Below are 26,099 nucleotides of genomic sequence, written 5' to 3'. Positions count from 1 at the left end.
TGAAATGCTGTTTATCAAAATTTCGCCCGTATCCTCCATTATTCACTCCAGAAAAGTACAAGAGACGCGCGTTTAATAATTACAAACACAGACATGCGCATTCACACGGGACTTGTATTACCACTGGACGTCTGTGTTTTGCCGAAACACAGTAGGTAATTCGCGGCGGAATTATTACTTGGCAAATTACGGACATGGCGCATTCGCACGGGACTAAGAACTCAGACATTCTCTGTAATTATTCCGAATTACCAGAGGTCCACAGGTAATACTTATCCCGTGCGAATAGGGCTTTTGAAACGTCAAGTGTCAGCCAGGTGTCAGTGCTGCCATTTTGAAAACTGTTTTCCAAACGAAATATTGCACAAAAACGAGTTTAAATGACGATTACTGCCTACAGTACTTTTTTCAAACTTTCCTGATTGCTATCAAAACAAACAAAACTTCCGGCTTGATCACGTCAGCATTCGAAAGAGGCCGCGCGCGTCTTTTGACAACGTTGGCCACTTTGATTTCCGCTGTACGTTTTACTTCCGTCCTACGATGTCTCGCACAGGTCTCAACGAATCTCATTTACGGCCATTGCTTTGACATATGGACTGATATATTACAGAGCATATTTCAAACACTCAACTTGCTATAGCAGCGACAAAATAGCGAACAAAAATGCATTCCTATATTTAATAAAATGAGAGAAATAGAATTTTGATGATAAAAAAAAAAAAATTGCCTTCAGTTCTCCTTTAAAAACCCCTGACCGAACCTGAGCAACTTTACTCCAACTCACACAGATGGACTCAAAACTCCGCCCCAAATAGCACTAACAATCCGCTCTAACCTACTGCTCGTAAATTTCCGATCCATTCAAGTTCAAATCCCAAAGACTTCCAGATGGTCATCTGAGATTCTTTAGGACTGTCTTTATACACACACACACACACACACACACACACACAAATTAAAAGTGTATGAATAAATACACTCAGCATTCATATCCAACTGTCTCAATTTTGTGCTACACTGATAATATAACCTTGCGAGCATTTTCTTAGACATCCAGTGCGTTCCTATGGATGCCTAAAAGCCTTCAGAGAGACACAGATGAGCAGTTTACCAGAGAGCAGCATGTAACTGCTGAACACATCTGTCGGAGGAACTCTGGGCTGGCACTGTTTCACACTCTCAGCGATGGCCCTGCGTCAGAAATACAAGTACACACCATCATTATCTAGGGTTAGATCTGAAGGTCCAAGACTGCTATGAAGAAAAGGGGGGAACCCATTCCTCAAAAAGTTACAGAAAGCGGTATGGATGAAGAACACACACTAGTGTATGAACTGACTCCAAAGACAACTAATACATGTTCCCATTTTATCACGTCAGTATTTAAGACGGAACGCAGATGACACATGACACGACACCAAACCCAGCATTTAAAACAAAAGCACAAACGCAGTCCAAATACACGTTTTTCCATTACCGTATGTGATCTGGCGTCGTTCCACAGCAGCCACCGACAATGTTCACCAAACCATCCATCGCAAACTCCTGTGTGATGAGAAGAAATGCAAAGCAAGCAACATGAATTTTTCCTTTCCTTCACAGAGGGAGGGAGGGAGGGACGGACGGACGGACGGGCGGGCGGGTTGTCTTGACAACCAGGCAATATCGTAAACCATACTCAACGTTCATTCTCCATTGGGTAGAGTGATGTAATACACATAGGATAAGCGATATGCTAACAATATTGCATGCTATCAAACCAAATTAACGAAACCGGCTAGAAGGGAATAGAACATGTTTTTATTCCATCGAAAAAGTGTCCTGTATGTATGATAACTACTGTTTTTCTTCTTTTTACAATGATCCTTGCAGTGTCTCTGCACCGACAAGGTTCACCAAAAGACCCATCGCCAACTCCTGGGTGATGAGAACAAACACAAAAGTAAGCAACATTAATTTTTCTTTTCACAGAGCAGTCAGCTCTCAAGCAACTGACTGGAGAGAGAGAGAGAGAGAGAGAGAGAGAGAGAGAGAGAGAGAGAGAGAGAGAGAGAGAGACCCCGTGTCCGAAATCACGCTTGTTCACTACTCCCTACACAGGGAATTACTATATAGAGGACTATATAGTGAGCTCAGTGGTAAAATGAAGAAGCGCTGGTATTTACGTCATTACTGTCGCACAATTAAAACGTGCCAGATCAGTCGGCTGGTGGGTTTCAAAATAATAAATACATGCATGTGTTTTTGTGATAAATCCATATTATACTGAGCACATTTCCCCACATTAAATCAATACAATTGGCCCTTTTCCACTACCCTTTTTCAGCTCACTTCAGCCCGACACGGCTCGCGTTTCGACTACCTTAGAGCAGCACGACTCAGCTCGTTTCAGCCCTGCTCAGCACCCAAAACTCGCACGGTTTTGGAGTGGGGCTGAAGCGAGCCAAACCGAGCCGAGTGGGGCTAGGGGCATGAGGAGACACTCCCCTGTGCACTGATTGGTGAGGAGGAGTGTCCTCACATGCCCACACACGCCCTGCGAGCACGCTGGGATCTGTAAACACCGTAAACCCGGAAGAAGAAGAATTACGAGAATTTCTGAAGCCTTATGCGCCTCGCCTCATCTATACGCTCTTGCCAGTATCTGTTGGCGTTGTCGGTGACAACAAGTCACAGCACCAAGACCAGCAACACTAACGACTCCATGTCCTCCATGTTTATTGTTTACTGTCCGGGTCGTGAGACTACCGTTTAAAAGATCACTGATGTCACTGTTTGCGCTACCTAACGACATCACGTGACGTCCACCCACTTTCGCTAACTCCACCCAATGTGTCCACCCACTTCCAGCCAGCACGGTTGTAGTCGAAATGCAACTCCAACAGCCCCACTCAGCTCGACTCAGCACGGCACGGCTCAGCCCAACTCAGCCGCGTTGGTAGTGGAAAAGCAGCAAAAGTACCTGCAGCTTTCAGTTTTTTTTAAATCGAGGCTGAATACTTTCTTCTTTGCCGCTGCCTTTTATTAAATCAAATTTGAGACTTTTAATTTGATTTCTTTCAGCGCGACCGCAATGCATGATGGGATATATTGCTTTGGTTAGTGACCATCAGCTGTATACTACTTTTCGTGATGCCTTGTGGGATACTTTGAGTGCACTATATAGGGTGTAAAGATTCTCACTACACATTCAGACAGCACTACAAAATGGCAAACTCAGGGAGTGATTTCAGACACAAGGAGAGAGAGAGAGAGAGAGAGAGAGAGAGAGAGAGAGAGAGAGGACACATGCTTCCTTCGAGCCACATGAATCCATTCAACCATATCTTTTTGAACCAAAGCTCCTATTGCATCTCAGGGCAGCATAAATTTCTTTTTTTTCTTTGGTTTTGCAAGCGACGGATCCATGTTCCACAACAGAACGGTCTCATCTCTTCCCTTTGCAGTCGCGAGCCCTGTGATGACTCAGTAGTCAAACTGATGACCCACAGGAACATGGATCACGTCCAGGTGCTGATATTAACTTGACCGTTTGTTGGCTGCACAACAGCCTGTACACAGTACAGCAAGGGTGGATTGCACGGGCCCACCAATACTCTCCTTCCTACCAGCTCGGTCACTGGGTTCCTGACCACCAGTAGAATTGTAGCTGGTTGACCTCCATACTCCATAACAGAAAAGAAAGAGCCCTTTGATAGTATGGCTACCGACCAACTCGACATGGCGTCAAGCTACGGTCACATGACAGCTCATGATGGGTTATCGAGGACAATGAGGCATTTTGGTGGCAGTGCACGGCGATGTACAGGCAAGCCTAAAGTTGTGGTCACACAGCAGGCGAACACTCAACTGCCACGCCTTCATGCACTCGAGAGGCCACGTTTGCTCGCAGACCAGGTCATGTGTACGCTTGGGACCCGGTCGTGATGGGAAACACCTGACGATGATCTGAGTGCAATCAGCATGCGCGTATAAGGACACAGAGGTTTTGTGAAGTCTTACCATCACAGTCATGTTTATGACGCTGCTTTCGATTGCATTTTGTTTTTGGAAATATCACGCCTGCTAACAAACACTCTTCCTTCACTGAGACCGCCACATACCTGACAGAATACTTGCAAAGTCTCTGAAAACAGCATCATTATACGCGCATGCTGATTGCGCTTAAATCAGAATCAGGTGTTTACGCGAGCTGAAGGATCCCTGAATGTAAATGCACTTTTTAAGTCTCGGTGAAGGTTAGGCTATGCCGAGCCGCTGTGTTGAGGCTCCCGCGAGCATGGATTCGAGACAAATGCATCTTAAGAGGCTCGACGAAGGTTCTCCGAACTTCGGGAAATATTCCCACACCCATCTGCGAGTATTCACTGCTTAGTTTGGCAATGAAAACATCGCTACCAAATTTCAATGCATGCACTGAATTTTTTTCGCAATGTTTTTGGCCACTCAACATGGAGACGCACCAAAAAAAAAAAAAAAAACCTCACGAAGCTCAGAGAACAAGTCGCTGTGTATTGTACAACCCCGATTCCAAAAAAGTTGGGACAAAGTACAAATTGTAAATAAAAACGGAATGCAATGATGTGGAAGTTTCAAAATTCCATATTTTATTCAGAATAGAACATAGATGACACATCAAATGTTTAAACTGAGAAAATATATAATTTAAAGAGAAAAATTAGGTGATTTTAAATTTCATGACAACAACACATCTCAAAAAAGTTGGGACAAGGCCATGTTTCCCACTGTGAGACATCCCCTTTTCTCTTTACAACAGTCTGTAAACGTCTGGGGACTGAGGAGACAAGTTGCTCAAGTTTAGGGATAGGAATGTTAACCCATTCTTGTCTAATGTAGGATTAAAGTTGCTCAATTGTCTTCGGTCTTTTTTGCTGTATCTTCCATTTTATGATGCGCCAAATGTTTTCTATGGGTGAAAGATCTGGACTGCAGCCTGGCCAGTTCAGTACCCGGACCCTTCTTCTACGCAGCCATGATGCTGTAATTGATGCAGTATGCGGTTTGGCATTGTCATGTTAGAAAATGCAAGGTCTTCCCTGAAAGAGACGTCGTCTGGATGGGAGCATATGTTGCTCTAGAACCTGGATATACCTTTCAGCATTGATGGTGTCTTTCCAAACGTGTAAGCTGCCCATGCCACACGCACTAATGCAACCCCATACCATCAGAGATGCAGGCTTCTGAACTGAGCGCTGATAACAACTTGGGTCGTCCTTCTCCTCTTTAGTCCGAATGACACGGCGTCCCTGATTTCCATAAAGAACTTCAAATTTTGATTCGTCTGACCACAGAACAGTTTTCCACTTTGCCACAGTCCATTTTAAATGAGCCTTGGCCCAGAGAAGACGTCTGCGCTTCTGGATCATGTTTAGATACGGCTTCTTCTTGGAACTATAGAGTTTTAGCTGGCAACGGCGGATGGCACGGTGAATTGTGTTCACAGATAATGTTCTCTGGAAATATTCCTGAGCCCATTTTGTGATTTCCAGTACAGAAGCATGCCTGTATGTGATGCAGTGCCGTCTAAGGGCCCAAAGATCACGGGCACCCAGTATGGTTTTCCAGCCTTGACCCTTACGCACAGAGATTCTTCCAGATTCTCTGAATCTTTTGATGATATTATGCACTGTAGATGATGATATCTTCAAACTCTTTGCAATTTTACACTGTGGAACTCCTTTCTGATATTGCTCCACTATTTGTCGGCGCAGAATTAGGGGGATTGGTGATCCTCTTCCCATCTTTACTTCTGAGAGCCGCTGCCACTCCAAGATGCTCTTTTTATACCCAGTCATGTTAATGACCTATTGCCAATTGACCTAATGAGTCGCAATTTGGTCCTCCAGCTGTTCCTTTTTTGTACCTTTAACTTTTCCAGCCTCTTATTGCCCCGTCCCAACTTTTTTGAGATGTGTTGCTGTCATGAAATTTCAAATGAGCCAATATTTGGCATGAAATTTCAAAATGTCTCACTTTCGACATTTGATATGTTGTCTATGTTCTACTGTGAATACAATATCAGTTTTTGAGATTTGTAAATTATTGCATTCCGTTTTTATTTACAATTTGTACTTTGTCCCAACTTTTTTGGAATTGGGGTTGTACGATAGGTGGCGATGCTACCAATTTTTCATCACCAAGTATTCACAAACCCATCAGGAGCTGTAGCGTGACCAGGGCCTCAGGCAGTATTACACCAGCTACCCATTTTTGATTATTTTCCTCTAACAGAACTCGCCATCGGGTTTTATTCCTTAATATACTGACAACTTATGTACAATATACTTGACAGGCTCTTGCATTTTATGATGCAACACCACTCGTCAAATATCCACAACACTAAACTTCTCAATACATCAATTAATTTTTCCATCTTTGCACTCAAATCCCCTGAATGTTTTATATACCGGGGATTTTTTGTGACATCTCTTTAATTAACCATCTTGTGTTCCTCTTTCAAGTCTAGCCGCTGCTTCACGTCGCATATCAGCTGCTCTTCTCCATTTTGTCTGTGATTGCAGGTCCACAGTTTGAACACGCCACTGTACTTACACAGACCAATCAGAACAGCCCTAATCTGCATATTTGAATCCTTCAAACCTTCAATCCATCCTTCATTAAACGGGTCAAGAAATCACGACATCTGAATTGAAATAGGTTTTGTAATCATAAATTGAAAGACTTATTGGATGTTACATTTCTTGATGGACAGACTGACAAAAATACATCACACACAAAAAAAAAAATATCCTCCATATTTATAATTCAATAAGGTTTAGGGTCATTTTCCATGTAGCAGCTCACCTTTAAATGTCCAGCAGTGCACTGTGGGGTTTCATCGTAGCCTCCAAACGTGTTGGGGAGACCTGGAGAGAAGCAGACGAAGGTCAAATCAAATCAAACTATTCCACAGAGCTCGTGTGTAGCCTTCCAGAGCAGAGGGGCATTACCTGCGTTGGGGTAACATATGACGAAAGCCCCGGTGCTCTTCCCGATCGTTTCGATAAACGGCCTCATTTCAATGGCTCCCAGAGCGCAGTTCAGACCAATACTACAGGGAGGGAGGGAGGGAGGGAGGGGGCCAGAGGTTAACATTTACACCGGAGGTCAAAAAGTTTGCACGCAAACAGTGCAGAAAGGGTCACGCGACGGTTCAGAACACAGGAGCTCAACTGAAGTGCAGTTTGACTGCAACAGTTGGCTGACTTCCTGTTGTGGGTTTTTCCATCATCGTCATCATCAGGACTCGTTTCAAGCCTTTATTACGTCAAGTAAAGTTCATGAGACGACCCCTGAGGGGACTGAAGGATCGAGTAAATACACCTGGAGACAGCACTGTAGTCTGAAGCACCAAATAACTGTTATTCTATCCACGTTCACTGGATATGAGCAATCGCGCGCTCTGATTGGCTACTACTGGAATATCAGCTCATATACCATGAGTAGACAAAAACAAAATGGTGGAGCGTTTTGCTGAACCATCCGAGGACGAAATAAAAACTCTATTCGAAAACAAAACCCCAGAAAATACACCCCCCCCAAAATAAATAAATAAAAATGAATCAAAAGGAGCAACAAAATATGGAATTAAAGTATTTGATGGTAAGAATGTAGCTTTTTTTTTATTTCTGTTTTCTGACAAAAACAAAATGGTGGAGCGTTTTGCTGAACCAACCGAGGACAAGATGATAACTCTACAAAATATGGAACGAAAGTATTTGATGGTAAGAGCTTAGCTTTTTTTTTTTAAAATAATTTTTCAAGAATTATTATAGCATTTTTCACAAATTGCTCGTCATTTCGACGGTTTGTTTATATTCTTCATCTTTAAGCATTAAAATGTGTTGAATTTTTTTTAGACTGGTTCAAAAGCTCAAAGGAGTTTGAAAATTACAGAACTTTAATATGGAAGGAAATATTAAATAAACGTCTGAAGCTATTCTAGACCTTGGCATGACAGCGAGACGGAACTTTCTACAAAAAAAAAACAACACCAAAGTCAATTCATGCCGCCATCGACAGGTTAAGAAGTCTGCCTAAGCAGAAATTATTTTATTGGACATTTTGCATAGAGTTTTTATTTATCGAATTTGCAAAAAAATAAAAATAAAAGCTCGGTTACTCAAAATCCAGTGAAATATGGACAGGATAAAACAATTATTCCACTCAACCTCGTCGTACACGGCTTAAGTGGAATGCAACAGCAGAACACCACGTTGGGTTCCGCTCCTGCAGCCAAGAACAAGTTCCTATATAAATAAAGTGGCTGGAGAGTGCATTAACAAACACTCACACTGCAATGATCGAACCCAATGATGTGTTACTCGGTGCTACTCGCCTCGTCGTGGAATAATTGTTAAATAGGTGTCTGCTGCTTCAAGTTAGCATCAGCAGAGCAGTTTCTTGGCCACACAGCAAGAAGGTCCCAGAATTGAACCTCACAGCCGACCGAGGCCTTTCTGTGTGGAGTTTGCATGTTCTCCCTGTATCTGTTTGGGTTTCCTTTCTCCCACTTCAGTCAAGTGAATTACCGTATTTTTCGGACTATAAGTCGCACTTTTTTTCATGGTTCGGCTGGCCATGCGACTTATACTCCGGTGCGACGTATATATGTTTTTTGGGGTTTTTTTCACCGCGGAATAACTGGAGCTCATGCTGAGTCTGACGACAGCCACGCAGAAGAAGAGGAAACGGCGCTTCATCTGCCGCTGGAGGCAGAGTTGTTCAGAAGCGACACCGAGGATGAGGAATTCAATGGATTTGCTGATTTGGAGTGAAATCATCAGCTTGATAAACTTGATTGACCTGTGTTTTATTATTAATGATAGGCCTATAGTTATTTAAATAAGTTATGTAGTGATTTTAGGCAGTGCTTAATTTGTGAAGTGGGAGGTCCCAGAACGCAGGAGGTGGGTGGGTCCGGCGACTCAAAAAAAAAAAAAAAAAAAAAGGCGGGGGATGGTTTACTATAACTTTACGCACATGCGCTTATTGTGTGTGTAAAATAATAATAATAATTATAATAATAATAATAATAATAATATCAGACATTATGATCTTAGAAAACGCTTTAGTGACAAACAGTTACAGACAGTAATATGTCGTGATATTATATTATAAAATATTAATTTTTATTAGTCTATATATTAAATTATATATTACATTTATCTTCTAAAATAACAGACTGTACTCATCACAACCGGTTTATTTCACCATTGGAGATCAGATCACCCAAGACATGAGTTAAATGACTCGTTTTAAGGATTTAAGTAGGGGATTTAAAAGCGGTTGTTATTTTTTTTTTCACTAGACGGTTGTTTTTACTACCGTACCTGTCTTTGGAGATGATATACCTATAGCCTACTTGACCTCTGATTTGATGAAATAAAATTCGACAAAAACGAAGAATGACACTCCTCGATGATGACTACAGCTTTAATAACACAGATGAAAGAGCCATGGGGCGATAATAAGCCCTACCGGTAAAAATATTCTAAAAGCAAACTGATTAATGCATCAGTAATAGGCTACTAATATTAGTTATAATAATAATAATCTAGGCTATTAGTAATAACGATAGTGATAGTATTAAAGATAGTAGTAGATATTTAAAATAATCAGACTAGGCTACTTACAGGGCAAAGGGCGCGTTATCACTGCTCAGCTGTTCGTTTATTAAACAAACAATGCAGTCGCGCAGTAACCACGCGCCGCTTATCAGATACAATCACAGATTCTATGGATAGAATAACCCTTCAAAAAAGTGCGACTTATAGTCCGGTGCGACGTATATATGTTTTTTTCGTCTTCATAATGCATTTTTTGGCTGATGCGACTTAAACTCCGGAGCGACGTATAGTCCGGAAAATACGGTAGGTAAAACTTGTACGTTGTTCTGGGTAAAAGCATCTGCAAAATGCCTGTCATGTAATGCGAAAAAATGCAAGTTGTATAACCTGTATAACCTGACGATGTGCACTTCAGAGCGTTAAGTCAGTAAGGACAAGTTTAGATTTTATCCAGCAGGATAGACATGTTCGTACTGAGCAATGCCATGTCAGAGTCAACACTTTTCCCCCCACCAACATTCCTCCATGAGCATGAGCGTCCTTGTTGATGAGGTTTCACGCATTTGAAAATCTGGTGGTGAAGAACACGTCATTGGGTTCGATCATTGCAGTGTGAGTGTTAATGCACTCTCCAGCCACTTTATTTATATAGGAACTTGTTCTTGGCTGCAGGAGCGGAACCCAACGTGTTCTTCTGCTGTTGCATGCCGAGATGCTTTTCTGCTCACCATGGTTGAGTTACTATATCCTTCCTAGCACCAATCTGACCTCTCTGATCAACAAGGCGTGCGTTTCCAACCACGGAACTGTCGCTCACTCGCTCAATTTTTTTTTTGTTTTTCGCACCATTCTATCTGTGTAAACTCTCGAGACTGAGACTATTGTGTGTGAAAACCCCAGGAGATCTAGCCTGGGAAATCCCATGCTGTTTTGCACAATCGTTCTGATCTGAAAAGACAGCATGGAAACTAAGGTCTAAAGGCTCGCCTGAGTTAGGGAGCCAATCAGAGAGTGGGGAGGGGTGGAAAGACGGTGACGCGTACTACTCGACAAACAGAAGCTTGTAGTTTATTTGGGACTGTTTACGGATCACATTTAACATGGCGGCGAGCGATACGAACCAAACTAACCAAACCAGCTTCTCTTATATTTGTCTTGCACAAATGGCAGTAATCGTTCAGTGCCATTGTTTTCCTATTTTTGTTTTGCCTTCTCTTTCCTTCTCTTCTTCGTCGCTCTAACTACGTCACCGGGTACAACTGCCATGATTGGCCATACGCCAAATGATAGACATTCGCAACGTCCAATAAACGGCCGTTGACAATCGTAAACCACACCTCCCCTACGAGAAATTCAATAGGCGGATTCCAGACCATATTTCACTTGTGATATGGTCTGGTGTTAACCAGACTACAGGAGATCAGGAGCAGTTTCTGAAATACTCAAACCAATCCGTCTGGCTCAAACCAACACCCATGCCACAGTGAAAGTAAGTCACACTTTGAGATCACAATTTTTCCCCGTTCTGATGTTTGAACATTAACTGAAGCTCTTGATCTGCATCTGCATGACTTGCTGCCTTGTGCTGCTGTCAAGGGATCGGCTGATTAGAGAACGGCATCAAACAGCAGGTGGATGTCTGATGTTCCTAATAAAGTGGCCAATGGGGGGGTAAGTCTCGTAGTTGCTACATACAGCAATAACTTCTGTTCATCACATTTTAAAAATGTTAAAATCACAATAAAAAAGGTATGTACCAATTATACTCCATTTTCAAAAATCTACATACACCAACAGTGAATATTTATACGTACATGACCATAAATATTCAAACATGCACGTCATATAACAACGCAGAGCTACAGTTGTAGGAAATCCTTACCAGAGTGGCTTTACATGGGAAACGCTGACGACAAAAGCCTCTCCTGTCTGCCCTGACAGAGTACGGCCACTCTTGTCCACAATCGTCCCGGAAATCTACAACACAGTCATATAAAAAGTTCTCTCTGTGAAACGGAGCTGTGACCAGGACTGAATTCCATATTCTGACAAAATAGAATAGGTCACCCAGACAATTTTGTGTTTTCCATGAAAAGTCACACTTTTATTTACCACCATAAGTTGTAAAACAAACAGAAAATATAGTCAAGACATTTTTCTGGCCATTTTGAGCATTTAATCGACCCCACAAATGTGATACTCCAGAAACTCAATCTGCTCAAAGGAAGGTCAGTTTTATAGCTTCTCTAAAGAGCTCAACTGTTTTCAGCTGTGCTAACATGATTGTACAAGGGTTTTCTAATCATCCATTAGCCTTCTGAGGCAATGAGCAAACACATTGTACCATTAGAACACTGGAGTGAGAGTTGCTGGAAATGGGCCTCTATACACCTATGGAGATATTGCACCAAAAACCAGACATTTGCAGCTAGAATAGTCATTTACCACATTAGCAATGTATAGAGTGGATTTCTGATTAGTTTAAAGTGATCTTCATTGAAAAGAACAGTGCTTTTCTTTCAAAAATAAGGACATTTCAAAGTGACCCCAAACTTTTGAACGGTAGTGTATATAAGATGATTACGAGTATGTTATGACGAGGCTTCCCAAACATTTCGGACAAACGAACCTCGACTGTAATATCTGAACGTTTTATTATACGTCAGTAACATACGCTTGTATAACATAACTGGCAAAACGCCAAAAGAAAACAGTACTCATTTAGTCTATCCACGTTCACTGGATATCAGCAATCGTGCGCTCTGATCGGCTACTCGACTACTAGGATATCAGCTCATATATCGTGAGTAGAGAAAAACAAAATGGAGGAGTGCATCAAGTCAGATATCACTTTATCATCAAGTATTTAAAAGAATCAGGAATAGCTTAAAGAATATAGTTGTTCTCCCTGTCTCCCCCAATATCTCCTGTTCCACACTCCAGCCCAGTCAGTGGCAGTAATGTAGCTTTGGAGTGCTTTCTTCCTCACACACACGTGTATATATTTTCACACACACATACATATTTTCTTATCACTACAATCTGTGTACATACAGAACCAAAACAATTCTGTTTATACTATTTTCAGTGCAATCCATGTACATATTAGTGCTGTCAAAAATGTCGCGTCATTAACGCGTTAACTTGACTCAATTTTAACGGCGATAATTTTTTTATCGCGAGATTAACGCTCTGTGACATGATGTAGGTTTTTCATAAGCTTCTGAAACTGCCAGGAACTTGGAACAGAGACTTTGCTTAGAAAACCGATAGCAGCTAGACTGTAATGCCACGCCCCGCACAGCCAGAGTCCTCTGCCCTCCCCCCCCCCCCCCCCCCCCCAAAGAACCAGCGCGGGCAGGGCGTGCTAGTAGAGATGGGATTTATGGCTCTTTGATGGGATCCGCATCTTTGTGATCCGTTCTTTGAAAAGAGCCGTTCAAAAGACTGGCTCATTTGGCTCTTTTTAAATATTTATTCAGTTTTAAGAAGACAGCGTCTAAAGAAGCCAGATCCCTCTGAACTGTAAACTCAATGCTATCCCAGAAATCCTTCCTGAAATATGCAAATTTGGCCGCCTCTGATTGGACAGCGCAACGCATCAACAGGCAGAAAGTGTAAAAGTACAAAATGTGTTAAGTGAGCTGAAACAGTAAAGATCAGATTCAATGCAATATTTATCAACGAACAACGGAGATTAAAAAAAAAAAAAAAAAAAGAGATGGATAATTCAACAGTAGATCATTTCACTCATGGTTCTCTTGCTAGCCCCGCACCGGTGCTCGGCTTAGGTTTCACTTTGCAGTGATTGTGTCAAGACGTGTTATGCTTTGCAATAAAAAAAAAAAAAAAATTGGTACAAAGCAAGCCCATGCACTTTTTTATGCTGATAAGAGAATTACAATGTTTTTTTCTGTGACAAAAATGTGCGATTAAATTGCGATTAATCGTGAGTTAACTATGACTGTCGCGACATTAATCGCGATTAAATATTTTAATCGCTTGACAGCACTAGTACATATAGAACCATACAATAGATTTCTGTCTATATTCTGTTTATACCATTTTACCAGTGCAACTCTGTATACTTGACTATTTATTCGTTCTCCCCTTTTTTCTTTCAATAACATGAGTCAACAGCACCTTCAATTTCGTTGTACCTTTGGAAAAGTGACAATGACAATAAAGACTTTATCTTATCTTAAGTTGGTTTGCCAACCACCAACAAACTTTAAAAAAAAAAAAGTGGCGGAGCATGTTACTGAACCAACAGAGGATGAAATTTTACCAAAAAAATAAAATAAATAAAATCTGAGGCTCTGGACACACCAAATCAGTCAAACCATTTTAACCGAATCGAAACATCCCAGTGGCTGGGAAGTAACTGCTGTATCATATGGATTAAAGTAAACAATACTGCCATTTCAGCACTAAAACTTAAAGCTATTAAGAAAGTTTACAAAAAAGTAGTAGTTTACACACTGCCCGTCACAATCTCAAAAACAAATCAAACCAGTAATACAGGTTTTGATGTTTGTGTTCACTAACCTTTCATGAAACACCTTTATAGTGGTTGAGTACAGAAGTCCAGCAAACATGTATATTATTTAAAATAAACACAAATATCGTCTTGTTACTTACAAACACGGGTCTTGGCTCAAACGAGTCCTCAAACAGTTTATCAATAGCAAACAGAGCAGCCTTGAAAAGAAAAAGAGAGATTTTGGTGGTGTGTAAAACTTTCAGAACAAGAGTGTGATGAAGTTTGCTAATGCTCCGGTCACACGACAGCTCGCGATGCTTTGCGATGGGTTATTGATGAAAGTGAGGTTTGGTGGCGATGCTTCCCCGAGCTTCAGGAAGTATTCCCAAACCCATCTGCAAGTATTCAAAGCTTATTTTGCCGATGAACACTTCGTCACCAAATTTCAGTGCATGCGTAGAGATTTTGTGTGACGTTTTTGGCCAATCATGAGGTGGAGAGACACCAAAAAACTCGAAGCTCAGAGAATATTCACCGTGCATCGCATGACTGGTGGCAGTGCGACAGATTTTCCTTCACCAAATATTCACAAACCCATCACGAGCTATCGTGTGACCACTACAAAATCATAGATAATGATTTTGCAACAGTGATAATTGGAATTCTGTAAATCAAACTTAAAATACCTATGCATACACACACACACAAATGTAATAACACAATTCATTTTTATGGAGGACTGAATGAGCTTATGATCACAACTTTTCCTGATTGGTTAACTGTAGCAGTCATGATTATAACGCAGATTAATAGTTGACTAATTGTGCCATAAAACTGGATTTAATGAGCGAGCGAGAGAGAGAGATGTACCTTTGCATTAGCTGTATCAAAGATGGTTTCCACCAGCAGGATATCAGAGCCTCCATCTAACAGCCCTCGAACCTGCTCAGAGTACGCCTCAACCAGCTCATCAAATGCTACAAACACGTACCGTTTTTAATACACAAGGCAATGACACTTTATATAGGTATGAAACACACTAAAATAAATAAATAAATAAAGAATTAATTTGAGCTGACCCGATCATAAATGGTGGGAAATACTAACTCCCCCCAGAAATGTGAATATATGATGACATTCTATTATAGTCACTGAAGGTTTAAAATAAATAAAAATAAAAACACATTCACACACACACACGTTTGTATACGGGTCTGTCTCAGAAACTGGTCTCTCATTTGGGATATTATGGTCAAAAAATAAATTTTCTAATTTTACTATATTTTTTTTTTTGCACTTACCTAACACTCAATGTTTCTTTTGTCATGTTTAATAAGAATAAAGATAGTATCTTGCTTTATCTGGCCTCCACTGTGGAATTTTTTTTTTATTACAATTCAAATGCTTTTGTAAAATTGATTTCCATATAAAATAACTCCATCATGAAGAATTAAAGCCCCTCCTTCACAGATGAGTGAAAATATTGAATAAATTTCCTCTTTTTGATTGCTTGGGTTAAAAATGCCAAGTTATGATGACTGAATTGATTATTTACTTAAATATGAATAATATGATGCATTTTGGGTATTTGATATGGCGAAATAGGACACAATGGAAAAATCAAGAGCACACCGGAAAGATGAGAATAACGGCGGCAGTAAAAGAACAGCGACTGTACCGGCTGTTTGTTTGTTTGTTTGTTTAGTAAACCAATGTATATACATAATATAATAAATACAATATGGAAAATATGGTTGAACTATAATAATCACAAACGTGTCTGTAACCGAATTTTCCTTTTCCAGATGGTAACCTTTTTACGAGAGATGAGGCAACAGTTGAGAAGTACTCATTAAACCGAGTTGCTACCTTGGACTTGTCGAAGCAAATTTGGTCCCCGATTTTTAAACCTATGCTACTTTGGTTGGATTTGGATTTTGAAGAAGTGCTGAAGGTCGCGCGGGTCTCTGCTGCGGCGCGCGAGCAACGGGACATCACTACCGCACCGGACGGAGCCCGAGGCGGGGACGGGGCACAATGACCGGCCGTAGATTCTATCAAAAGTTCGATCTAAATTGACCATGGTTGCAAAATATTGGCCAAAAATACGCAAACACTACAAAATATGAAAGTAAGATGAAAAAGAAACATTCTATTGCCTTATACTGCAAGACTAAAACAAAATAAAACTGTCAAAACTCAACTTTTCAGTGATAACGTCCGAACAGATCACCCGCGTAACAGAAAGACCGCAAATGGAAGCGCGATCAACTTCTAACTGCTGGAGTGGAAAATTCCATTCTACACATGCAAATTGTTAATGTGTGTCCTTCCCCGCACACAAATAACACGCTACGGTAAAAAATAGACCACGACTCATTTTATAGCTCAGAAATTCATACAAGACCAGCTACCATCGTAACATATTCTGTAAGAAACATATTCTATACCTAACTTTCAGCTTTCGTTTTAAAAAACAAAATCGCAGATTTATAACTAAATGTTTATATGGCGTAGTGATTTTAAGTTACTACTTTTGGTGAGGTCGTGACCTCGACCCTGAGGCTTTCCGTTTAGATCAAAACACACAATCGTATCGGTTTTGGGTCTGCAGAAAATGGAGTTACAACGGCGATCAAATATGTTGCATGATGTTTTATTACGGTTATGATTATTCTGTGAGCGCACCAATCCTTAGGTGGATAAAGTTACAACTTAAAATACAATCAGTGATAACTGTAGACTTTTCAGTGGACTACAACCTTTTTAAGGGAATGCGATGTAGTCGACCGTTTATCACGTCCCAGATCAAGCCGCCATTTTCCCACAAATTTGCAGAATTTTTGCCAAATTCTGAATACAGTATTCACATCAAAGATTTAGTTTTATCTGTATTATTTTTTTCATCATTTTATTTCAAATTAAAACCAACATCACCATTCAAAACTTTATAGTTTATTGACTCAGTATATTTAGTGGGGTCCCCCACAGTACGCAGTTTCTGAGACAGACCCATATATAAAAACCTGCAATGGCTATAAAACACTGTACACACACACACACACACACACACACACAGCCCTTCATGATTAATGTTAGATTAACTTTTCATGTGTAACTTTCCCCCCCTCCTGGAGAGCAGACTTTAGGATGTTAAACTGCAGTATTTCATCTTACTCAAGGATGAACTTTCAGTAAATATTTAAGTTAAAAGAGAAAACGGTGCTTGTCTGGTCGTATTTCTATTTACATCGATGGCATCATGATTAATCCCTCTGCTCACGTTTGCAATCCTGGAGTCATTTCTGGTTCTTCCCTGTTCACCAAACACCGCGAGTTGGCCTAGTGGTTAGCGTGTCCGCCTCTCGATCAGGAGATCGAGAGTTCTACTCACGGTCGGGTCGTACCAAAGACCACTGTAAAAATGGTACCTACTGCCGTCTGGCAAGGCACGCTGTGATACAGATGCGAGTGGGGAGTCAAACTCTCGCGGTTACCAGAGGACTAGCCCGCCACTGTAACCCTAGCTATGTAATAGGACAGAGGCCGAGGGCTACGGAGATCGGCACCGCCCTATACGCCACATGGCGTGGGAAAGACTTTTGACCTCTTCACCAATCATCAGGTCTGGAGCATTACCTGACGTTATCTGTTACTCTGGGTGCTTTCACACATATTAGTCTGTATGGAGCACTTGCATGTGATGTCACAGCTGATCCAGATTATGACAGACGCCATCTTGTCGGTCAAACGCCATATTCCACCTTCTACTTCTACCTTTTCTTCTGGAAAACCCTACTATATACAATTCTACTACAACGGCTGCAGCTACAAGCTCTCCCTACCTGTGCACGTTTTTTATGTTTTTTATGTGTATTTTTGCATGTTGTTCGTCTGTACCGGACTTCAATATCCACTACAACCGTATGGACTTACTGGACATTGGTTTCCAGCAGAAAATGACGGTTTGTAGCGATTTCCATCGCATGCACAACATTCCGGACGAGATAGCGAGACCAGCGGGGTCTCCGTGGATTGTTATCGGAAGCAAAGCGAAGGAGGCGGTGTCGGGAGCGGAAGCAAAAGCGAGGCTGCAGAGCCGGCCTGTTGACTAAGCTCAGAAAACAGCTACTCAAACCTCCACTGCTAAGCCTCTACCTCTCCAACGCCAGATCCATGTAAACAAGACGGACGTTTTGGAATTACCTTATTCTATTCTATAATCGGCTGGTCAGTGCTATACTCAATACTTAAGTGACTTACCCATCCAGTGAGGATTCTTGTTTACAAGATGCCACATCTGAGTCGCTGACAAATCCTGAATTTCTGTAAAGATAACTGTCCAGAGATTTATAGGCACGCAGTGCTTCACCACTGAACAGCGAGGGAAAGTTAATGAGGTAATTATACACGTCCGGGTACTCCGCTGACAGTTCAAAATCCGGTCGTGAAAACTCCGTCCGGTAAGCCAGAAGGGTCACTAATCTGTAGATCGTTTATTTTAGACATATATCTAGTTATCTGTTCATTAGAAAAATGAGCCGTGTAGTCCGTCGGTTGAAATTGATCCATTCTGTACACGAGTGCAGCAGTATTCAGCGGTGTTTTTAACCGACAAGATGGCGGTTGTGTACTTTCCGGTCACGTGACTGCAAGATCTCTATACAGGTGAAGTTATACTTTCAGTTCATTTGTTATTTGGCTTGTTTGGTTCATTTTCTCAACATTACTAAACCAACCAAAAATCAAAAATAAAATAAAAGTTAGCTGAGGAGCACGTCGTGCTGAAACGACACCCACAAAACGCTTTCCTTCGTCGGAAAAGAATAAAAGTGTGCAAAAAACAGTTCCTAAAATCTGCTCTCCAGGAGAGCGAGTCATAGTTTTGGGAAAGTTACACATGAAAGGTTAATCTGACATTATGGCAGAGCAGAGAATGTCCAAACAAACCAAGTTTACCCAAGTGTCCAGATAAACTCTAGTGCCGATCAAGCTTGTGTGAGAAGCTGAGAGAAACAGTATGACTTACTGATGTTTCTGAAGTCTGGTCTTTCCACTGACGGGGACACAGAGAGAGTTCTGTTGGTTGGCCCGACAGCTCCAGCCACATACCGTTTAACACCTGAAAACAGAGACATGCTTCAAACCAGACTAAAATAATCCTGTTCACATTGACAAAATGGATCTTTCAAATTCAGAATGAAAAAGTAAGATTAACATTAACCAGTGAAATACATAGCTTGAGTGAAACCCAACAATCTTGTGCTTAATTATAGGTTAGTAATTAATTGTGCAGCCCTTACATGTTATCATGAATTGTACTAGTTGTCATCGTCTATAGTATAGCATGTTTTTCCTCAGAAATACGTCATCAACAGCAATCATAATACTACCTGTGTGAGCAAAAATCTCATCAGCAGCCTTCCGGGCCAATTCTGCCGACACCTTGTTCAGCCGATAAGCCTGCGGAGATCAAACAAAGTCCGAAAATCCTGAAGTAAAACCCGCACTGCATGTTCTAAATACAGTTTAATCTCTGATGTTATTCTGAACTCCACCACTGAAGAGTATTCCTTACTGCAAGCCCTCTCCAACTATGAACCTAACATACCTACTAGGGGTGGGCAAAAATATCGATACGGCGATATATCGCGATACTTTGTCTTCCAATTCAAAGTTTGAATATCGATATTTTTTCAAATAATAAATCATGTTTCAGACGGGTTGTAAATCCAGTACGACTTCCGCACCTCCGCTCCGCAAGGTGTCGCTGTGCCGCTACCTCATGGCAAGGCACTCTTCGTCTTCTCTTTTTTTCCCGGTGGTTGCAGTGAGGAAAAAAAACAAGCAAGCATGGCTGTTAACGTAAACCTAGAGACGCCGCCGAACTTTAAGGCAGATGTTTGGAGGCATTTTGGATTCCAAAGGAAAGGAGCAAAAAAAAAAAAAGTGAGCTGGACAAAAGAGTACGCACTTTGCAAAACCTGTTTCGCTCCAATTAGATATTCAGGTAACACAACAAACTTGCGAACTTACTTAGCACGACACCACCCCGACATATTAGCTCAGCCGGAGCCACCGAAACCCGACCCGAAGCAAACTACACTGGACAGCGCCAAAGTCCTCCCGTCTACTTCAGTGATGTGTGACTTACTGTAACTGTGAACTTAATTTTGTCATTTAAGGCCAAAGGCAAGAAGCTGCACTTTATTTTGCATTTTCAATTTTAGTGTGTGTGAGACACTGCATTTTATTTTGAGCATTTACTCTAAGTTCAGAAGAAACATGATTCACTGAGGTTTCAATTCAGTTTCAGTGTGTGGACACTGACCCACACTGCACTTTGTTTCATAACTGTGCTCAGGGAGACTAAGGGCGTATTCACAACTACGTTGTTTGGTCCGGACCAAACGAACCAAATTTCCCTTGGTCCGGACCTTTTGGGTTGGTCTGAATACAAACCACCGAACTCTGGTCCGGACCAAACAAGCGGACCGACACCGAGCTGCAAGGTCGGACTCGGTCCGGACCAAAGGAACCCTGGTGCGGATCTTTTGGAGGTGTGAAAGCAGACCGGACCTAATCCGACAGTTTTGCTTTTTTGTACCTCGGGAGCTTCCGTCGTTTGCCGAGCATTATGGGAAACAGAGTCTTGACACTCCACCGCAAAGTGCAAACACTGTTTCGGTTGTCAAGGGAACCTTACAACAGTCGTTCAGACCAGTGGTAGGCTAGACTACAGAGTACAAAAAATGAGTAGGGGGCAAACGTGGGCCGAAGAAGAACCGCGTACCCTTGTGGATATATGGGCAGATGTCCACATATCTGAGCTTTTGGAGAGAACACACAAAAATGCCGACGTGTTTGCTGTATTCAGTGAGAAAATGAAGGAGAAGGGGTTCACGCGCGCCCCAGAACAATGTCGGCTAAAAGTGAAGAAACTCCGTCAGACCTACATTAAAATCAGGGACATTCTTTCAAAAAGTGGCGGTACTAGCGACTTGCGTGAAGAGCCAGAACTGTCACAACATGATGTGCGCTCATCAGCGCTATCCTCCGCGACTACTTTTGAACTTAACGCTTTGTGCGCGTGTCGTCTCTGACCAATAGCTGAACGACCTCAGGGCGCGTGGCTTTGTTGACAGATTTTGGTCCGCTTACTAAAATGTACAGTGTGAAAGCGAACCGCACCAAAATGAAAAAAAAAAAAAAAAACATTTGGTTCGGACCAAAGCAAGTGAACTATCGAACTATCCTGGTCTGAATACACCCTAAGATGCATAATGCAGTTTACATTTTTCAGTGAACTATGTAGAATATCGCAATATATCGCAAAATTTTGATATCGCAATATTGTATCGTATCGTGACTCAAGTATCGTGAGGTCCTTGGCAATACCCACCCCTAATACCTACGGGAACAGTGTAAATATGGATGTACAAAAATATCCACAGCATGATCCACAACTTCGCCTAATCAGCGTCTTCTATTCCTCATCAGCCACATTAATAAGGAATGTTAAACCTTGTTGCACATCAGCGCTAATTCGAGAAGGCTATAAATAGACCAAGCTCAGAAAAACTCAGCGCGAGACGTACCAGCTTCTCGAGCCCGTAGTCTGCTTGAGCAACTCGTGTACTGCTGAAGGTGTTCGTCTCGATGATATCTGCTCCAGCAAGCAGGTACTCCTACAGTCATGTCAAGAAGAAAAAAAAAGGGGGGGGGGGGGGGGAACCACCCACAACAACGAGAATTAGAGGGTTTGCAGAGAAATTATTTTAAAATTTTAATAACAAAGGCTATTATAATATCTAAAATCTGGTGGGATTTTTAGTTAAGTTTCCTTTACTAAAGAGATTATCTGCATGAACAAGGAAAAGAAAAAAAAGGAAAATAGAAAAAAGAAAACAGAAAAGAAAAAAAAAAAAACTTTGTGGGTGATCTCATCCATTCCAGGCTGAGTTCAGCGGAGTAGAAGATATTAAATTCACTCTTCATATAGTTTTAAAATCACTCAACTTCTTTTAAACCACTTTTCAAGAACGAACATGATTTTTATTTCCTCCATTTTCATGACTGTAGAATCATCAATCTCAAGTTATCCAGTTTGTTCAGGATACACAGGAACAGGTTAAAGTGCACGCGCGCACACAAAGAAAACAAAATGTTAAAGAAAAAAAAGAAAAGAAAACCACATACAGTGCATGCAAGCACGGAAGCATGCACGCACGCACACACCTTAACTAGCACGCTCACCTTGTGGATCTTATACACAACCTCAGGCTTGGTGATGCTCAGCAGGTCATTGTTTCCAGTCAGACTTTGTGGATGATCTTTAAACTCCTGACCTCGGAAGTCGTCTTCCTGCAGGTTCTCCCTTTGGATCATGGTACCCATTCCACCATCCAGAACCATGATTCTTTTCTGCAGCGTCTCTCTGAGCTCAGCCTCGAGAGAAGCTAGAACATAGAACATGTGTTATCGAGGGCCATCACACCAACACCGTGTTCAGTAATCTCTGTAAGCATTCATCACGCACTTGTTAAGGCCGTCCCATATTAACCTAACCTAACCGCAGGTCTTTGGAGGAAACCCACACAGACACACGTGCAAACTCCACACAGAAAGGCCCCCTGCTGGCTGCTGGGCTCGAACCTAGAACCTTCTTGCTGTGAGGCAACAGTGCTAACCACTACACTACACTACAGAGGATCACGCCAATCCAACAATGGATGCTAAATAAACAGCCCAGAGATCCTCAAGTTATTTTGAGACATGTTGCTGTTATTAAATAAAAATTATGTCATTATTTTTGTTTCTTAAAATGGTGCATTTATTTTTTTTTTCCAGTTTTCATCAGCCAAACATTTGATATGGGTTGTTTTACAATCAGGGCACAAAGTTTGTGTCACAGGGGTCCAAAATTCAGATTGATTCAAACTGGTTCTTGTACCAGTTTTTAAGTGAAGGACAAGTTAAAGAACAGATTTCAGGTAATTTTTTGACATGCGTGTATGGTAGTTTTGTATAATCTGCTATAAGATGGGAGAAACAAATGAAGTGATTCTCAGAGAGGACTTTTTTTTGACAATTCAGAATCCACTACTTCCATAGTGCTTTTAAATATAAGCTTTGTGTTAGTTGTCTCTAATATTTATGTCCCAATATCTTGACCACATTTTAGGATGAAAATAATCATTTTAGAGATGTTATTTTATATTGAAAAATTAGCTGTCTCGGAGAGGACTTTTTTTTTGACACAATTACAGACTAATTTGATCAAAATGGTCTGAAAACTTACTGGCATTCAACATTAACATTAGTTAAGTTTTAATGGTTTCCAATGATATGGAACCAAATGTGTTTTATGGTATAAAGAATGATTTAAGTGCATCCCTTTTGGAGCTACCTGTGGTCAAAAAAGCACTTTTTTCTAAATGACACGAGTAATTTTGCTAAATATGACATATATTGCCATACATTCACCAAAAATAACGTTATCACCAAATTTTTTTTTGCATGGTAAATAGAGCTATCACAGGGCTACAATAAACAACCAAGTTTATTTAGTCAAGCCTTCTGATATTGAAGATAATAAGCGTTAAATGTGATTTTTAGCTTGCGTACCCTGATTGTAAAACAACCCTTATGTTGTCTGTGTTCTGTTGTGAAAAATATAATGTTTATGAGGTTTGCAAAATCATTGCATTCTGTTTTTAATTTATATACACTACCGTTCAAAAGTTTGGGGTCACTTTGAAATGTCCTTATTTTTGAAAGAAAAGCACTGTTCTTTTCAATGAAGATCACTTTAAACTAATCAGAAATCCACTCTATACATTGCTAATGTGGTAAATGACTATTCTAGCTGCAAATGTCTGGTTTTTGGTGCAATATCTCCATAGGTGTATAGAGGCCCATTTCCAGCAACTCTCACTCCAGTGTTCTAATGGTACAATGTGTTTGCTCATTGCCTCAGAAGGCTAATGGATGATTAGAAAACCCTTGTACAATCATGTTAGCACAGCTGAAAACAGTTGAGCTCTTTAGAGAAGCTATAAAACTGACCTTCCTTTGAGCAGATTGAGTTTCTGGAGCATCACATTTGTGGGATCGATTAAATGCTCAAAATGGCCAGAAAAATGTCTTGACTATATTTTCTATTCATTTTACAACTTATGGTGGTAAATAAAAGTGTGACCTTTCATGGAAAACACAAAATTGTCTGGGTGACCCCAAACTTTTGAACGGTAGTGTATTTTACACTGTTCCAACATTTTTGGAGTTGGGGTTGCATTTGGCCAATGAACATGAACCTGATTCTGACTCCGGTGTAATTATATTTGACAAAAACGACAATAAAAGAAGAACCGGTGAAGAATTAAATTAAATATAAACCTGTTCTGAATGATTTACATTGACTCAACGTTTGTGTTTTGCCTTTATTTAATCCTCTCATCCAGCTCGAGCTAACAGACACTCACTCACCTGCTCCTGCCTCACACTGAAGAGTCGGACCCATTTTAAAACCGGCTCAACAAAAACCACCACAAACTTCAGCGAGACGTTTTTAATAATTTATTAAACCGTTTCCCCTCCGGCTCTGTCCATAAGACCCCTCTTTAATCTCCACTCAGCATGCTACAACCAACGCATGTGCGCAAACTGCGCATTTCTGCGCATGCGTACATTTCTGCGCATGCGCTGTTAGGCTTTGCGGGGTATTGCACCAGCCGTCCTATGCTTTCGGGAAATGATCATCTCATCTCATTATCTCATCTCATCTCATTATCTATCGCCGCTTTATCCTGTTCTACAGGGTCACAGGCAAGCTGGAGCCTATCCCAGCTGACTACGGGCGAAAGGCGGGGTACACCCTGGACAAGTCGCCAGGTCATCACAGGGCTGACACAGACAACCATTCACACTCACATTCACACCTACGCTCAATTTAGAGTCACCAGTTAACCTAACCTGCATGTCTTTGGACTGTGGGGGAAACCGGAGCACCCGGAGGAAACCCACGCGGACACGGGGAGAACATGCAAACTCCACACAGAAAGGCCCTCGCCGGCCACGGGGCTCGAACCCAGACCTTCTTGCTGTGAGGCGACAGCGCTATACACCACCGTGCCGCCCAAATATATATATATATATATGTGTGTGTGTGTATATATATAAAATGTGGCAGCAGTGCAATATATAAAATCATACAGATTTCATACAGGCCAGTGGCTTTGGATAACGTTCATATCAACCATCAGAATTGGGTGGAGAAGCGATTCCAGTTATTTTGACCATGGTTTGATTGTTAGTGCCAGATGGACTGGTTTGAGTATTTCTTTTTTGGTCAAGGTTTATTTATTCATTTTTAAAGCACAAATGTAAAATTTACAGTACAAATATTCATATGAAAGTCAAATAGCACAAACTCCCACCAACCCACCCAACCATCCCTTCACAAAACAGGCATACAAATACATCACAGGCACACAAATCACAAGCAAGGACATCTAAAACATTAACAGTAAAGGAGAACAAAAACATGAGAACAAAGCAAAAACAAGACAAACTGTAAAGAATAAATACACCCCCCCCCAAAATAAATAAATAAATATATATATATATACAGTGGTGCTTGAAAGTTTGTGAACCCTTTAGAATTTTCTATATTTCTGCATAAATATGACCTAAAACATCATCAGATTTTCACACAAGGCCTAAAAGTAGATACAGAGAACCCAGTTAAACAAATGAGACAAAAATATTATACTTGGTCATTTATTTATTGAGGAAAATGATCCAATATTACATATCTGTTAGTGGCAAAAGTATGTGAACCTTTGCTTTCAATATCTGGTGTGACCCCCTTGTGCAGCAATAATTGCAACTATACATTTCTGGTAACTGTTGATCAGTCCTGCACACCGGCTTGGAGGAATTTTAGCCCATTCCTCCGTACAGAACAGCTTCAACTCTGGGATGTTGGTGGGTTTCCTCACATGAACTGCTCGCTTCAGGTC

The 26,099-nt window shown here is 41.1% G+C and overlaps 1 protein-coding gene across 1 annotated transcript in view; it reads right to left on the bottom strand.

Annotated features, from left to right (window-relative positions):
* mtr (5-methyltetrahydrofolate-homocysteine methyltransferase) overlaps positions 1-24,743 on the bottom strand; it is a 92,667-nt gene extending 67,924 nt beyond the window's left edge. Inside the window, exons 1-12 of the mRNA XM_060940299.1 lie at positions 24,565-24,743; positions 22,333-22,535; positions 21,675-21,764; positions 19,470-19,539; positions 19,106-19,198; positions 14,947-15,053; positions 14,235-14,294; positions 11,476-11,570; positions 6,975-7,075; positions 6,829-6,890; positions 1,481-1,548; positions 1,115-1,194 (exon numbers count right to left, since the gene is read on the bottom strand). Of these exons, the coding sequence (XP_060796282.1) occupies positions 1,115-1,194; positions 1,481-1,548; positions 6,829-6,890; positions 6,975-7,075; positions 11,476-11,570; positions 14,235-14,294; positions 14,947-15,053; positions 19,106-19,198; positions 19,470-19,539; positions 21,675-21,764; positions 22,333-22,535; positions 24,565-24,598 (1,063 nt within the window). The 5' untranslated portion in view covers positions 24,599-24,743. The remainder of the gene's footprint in view (positions 1-1,114; positions 1,195-1,480; positions 1,549-6,828; positions 6,891-6,974; positions 7,076-11,475; positions 11,571-14,234; positions 14,295-14,946; positions 15,054-19,105; positions 19,199-19,469; positions 19,540-21,674; positions 21,765-22,332; positions 22,536-24,564) is intronic.
* Between the last annotated feature and the right edge of the window lie 1,356 nt (positions 24,744-26,099).

The sequence above is a fragment of the Neoarius graeffei genome, chromosome 14, assembly GCF_027579695.1.
Source record: "Neoarius graeffei isolate fNeoGra1 chromosome 14, fNeoGra1.pri, whole genome shotgun sequence".
In the NCBI taxonomy this organism is placed as follows: domain Eukaryota; kingdom Metazoa; phylum Chordata; class Actinopteri; order Siluriformes; family Ariidae; genus Neoarius; species Neoarius graeffei.
This window is presented reverse-complemented; position numbering and strand designations above follow the sequence as displayed.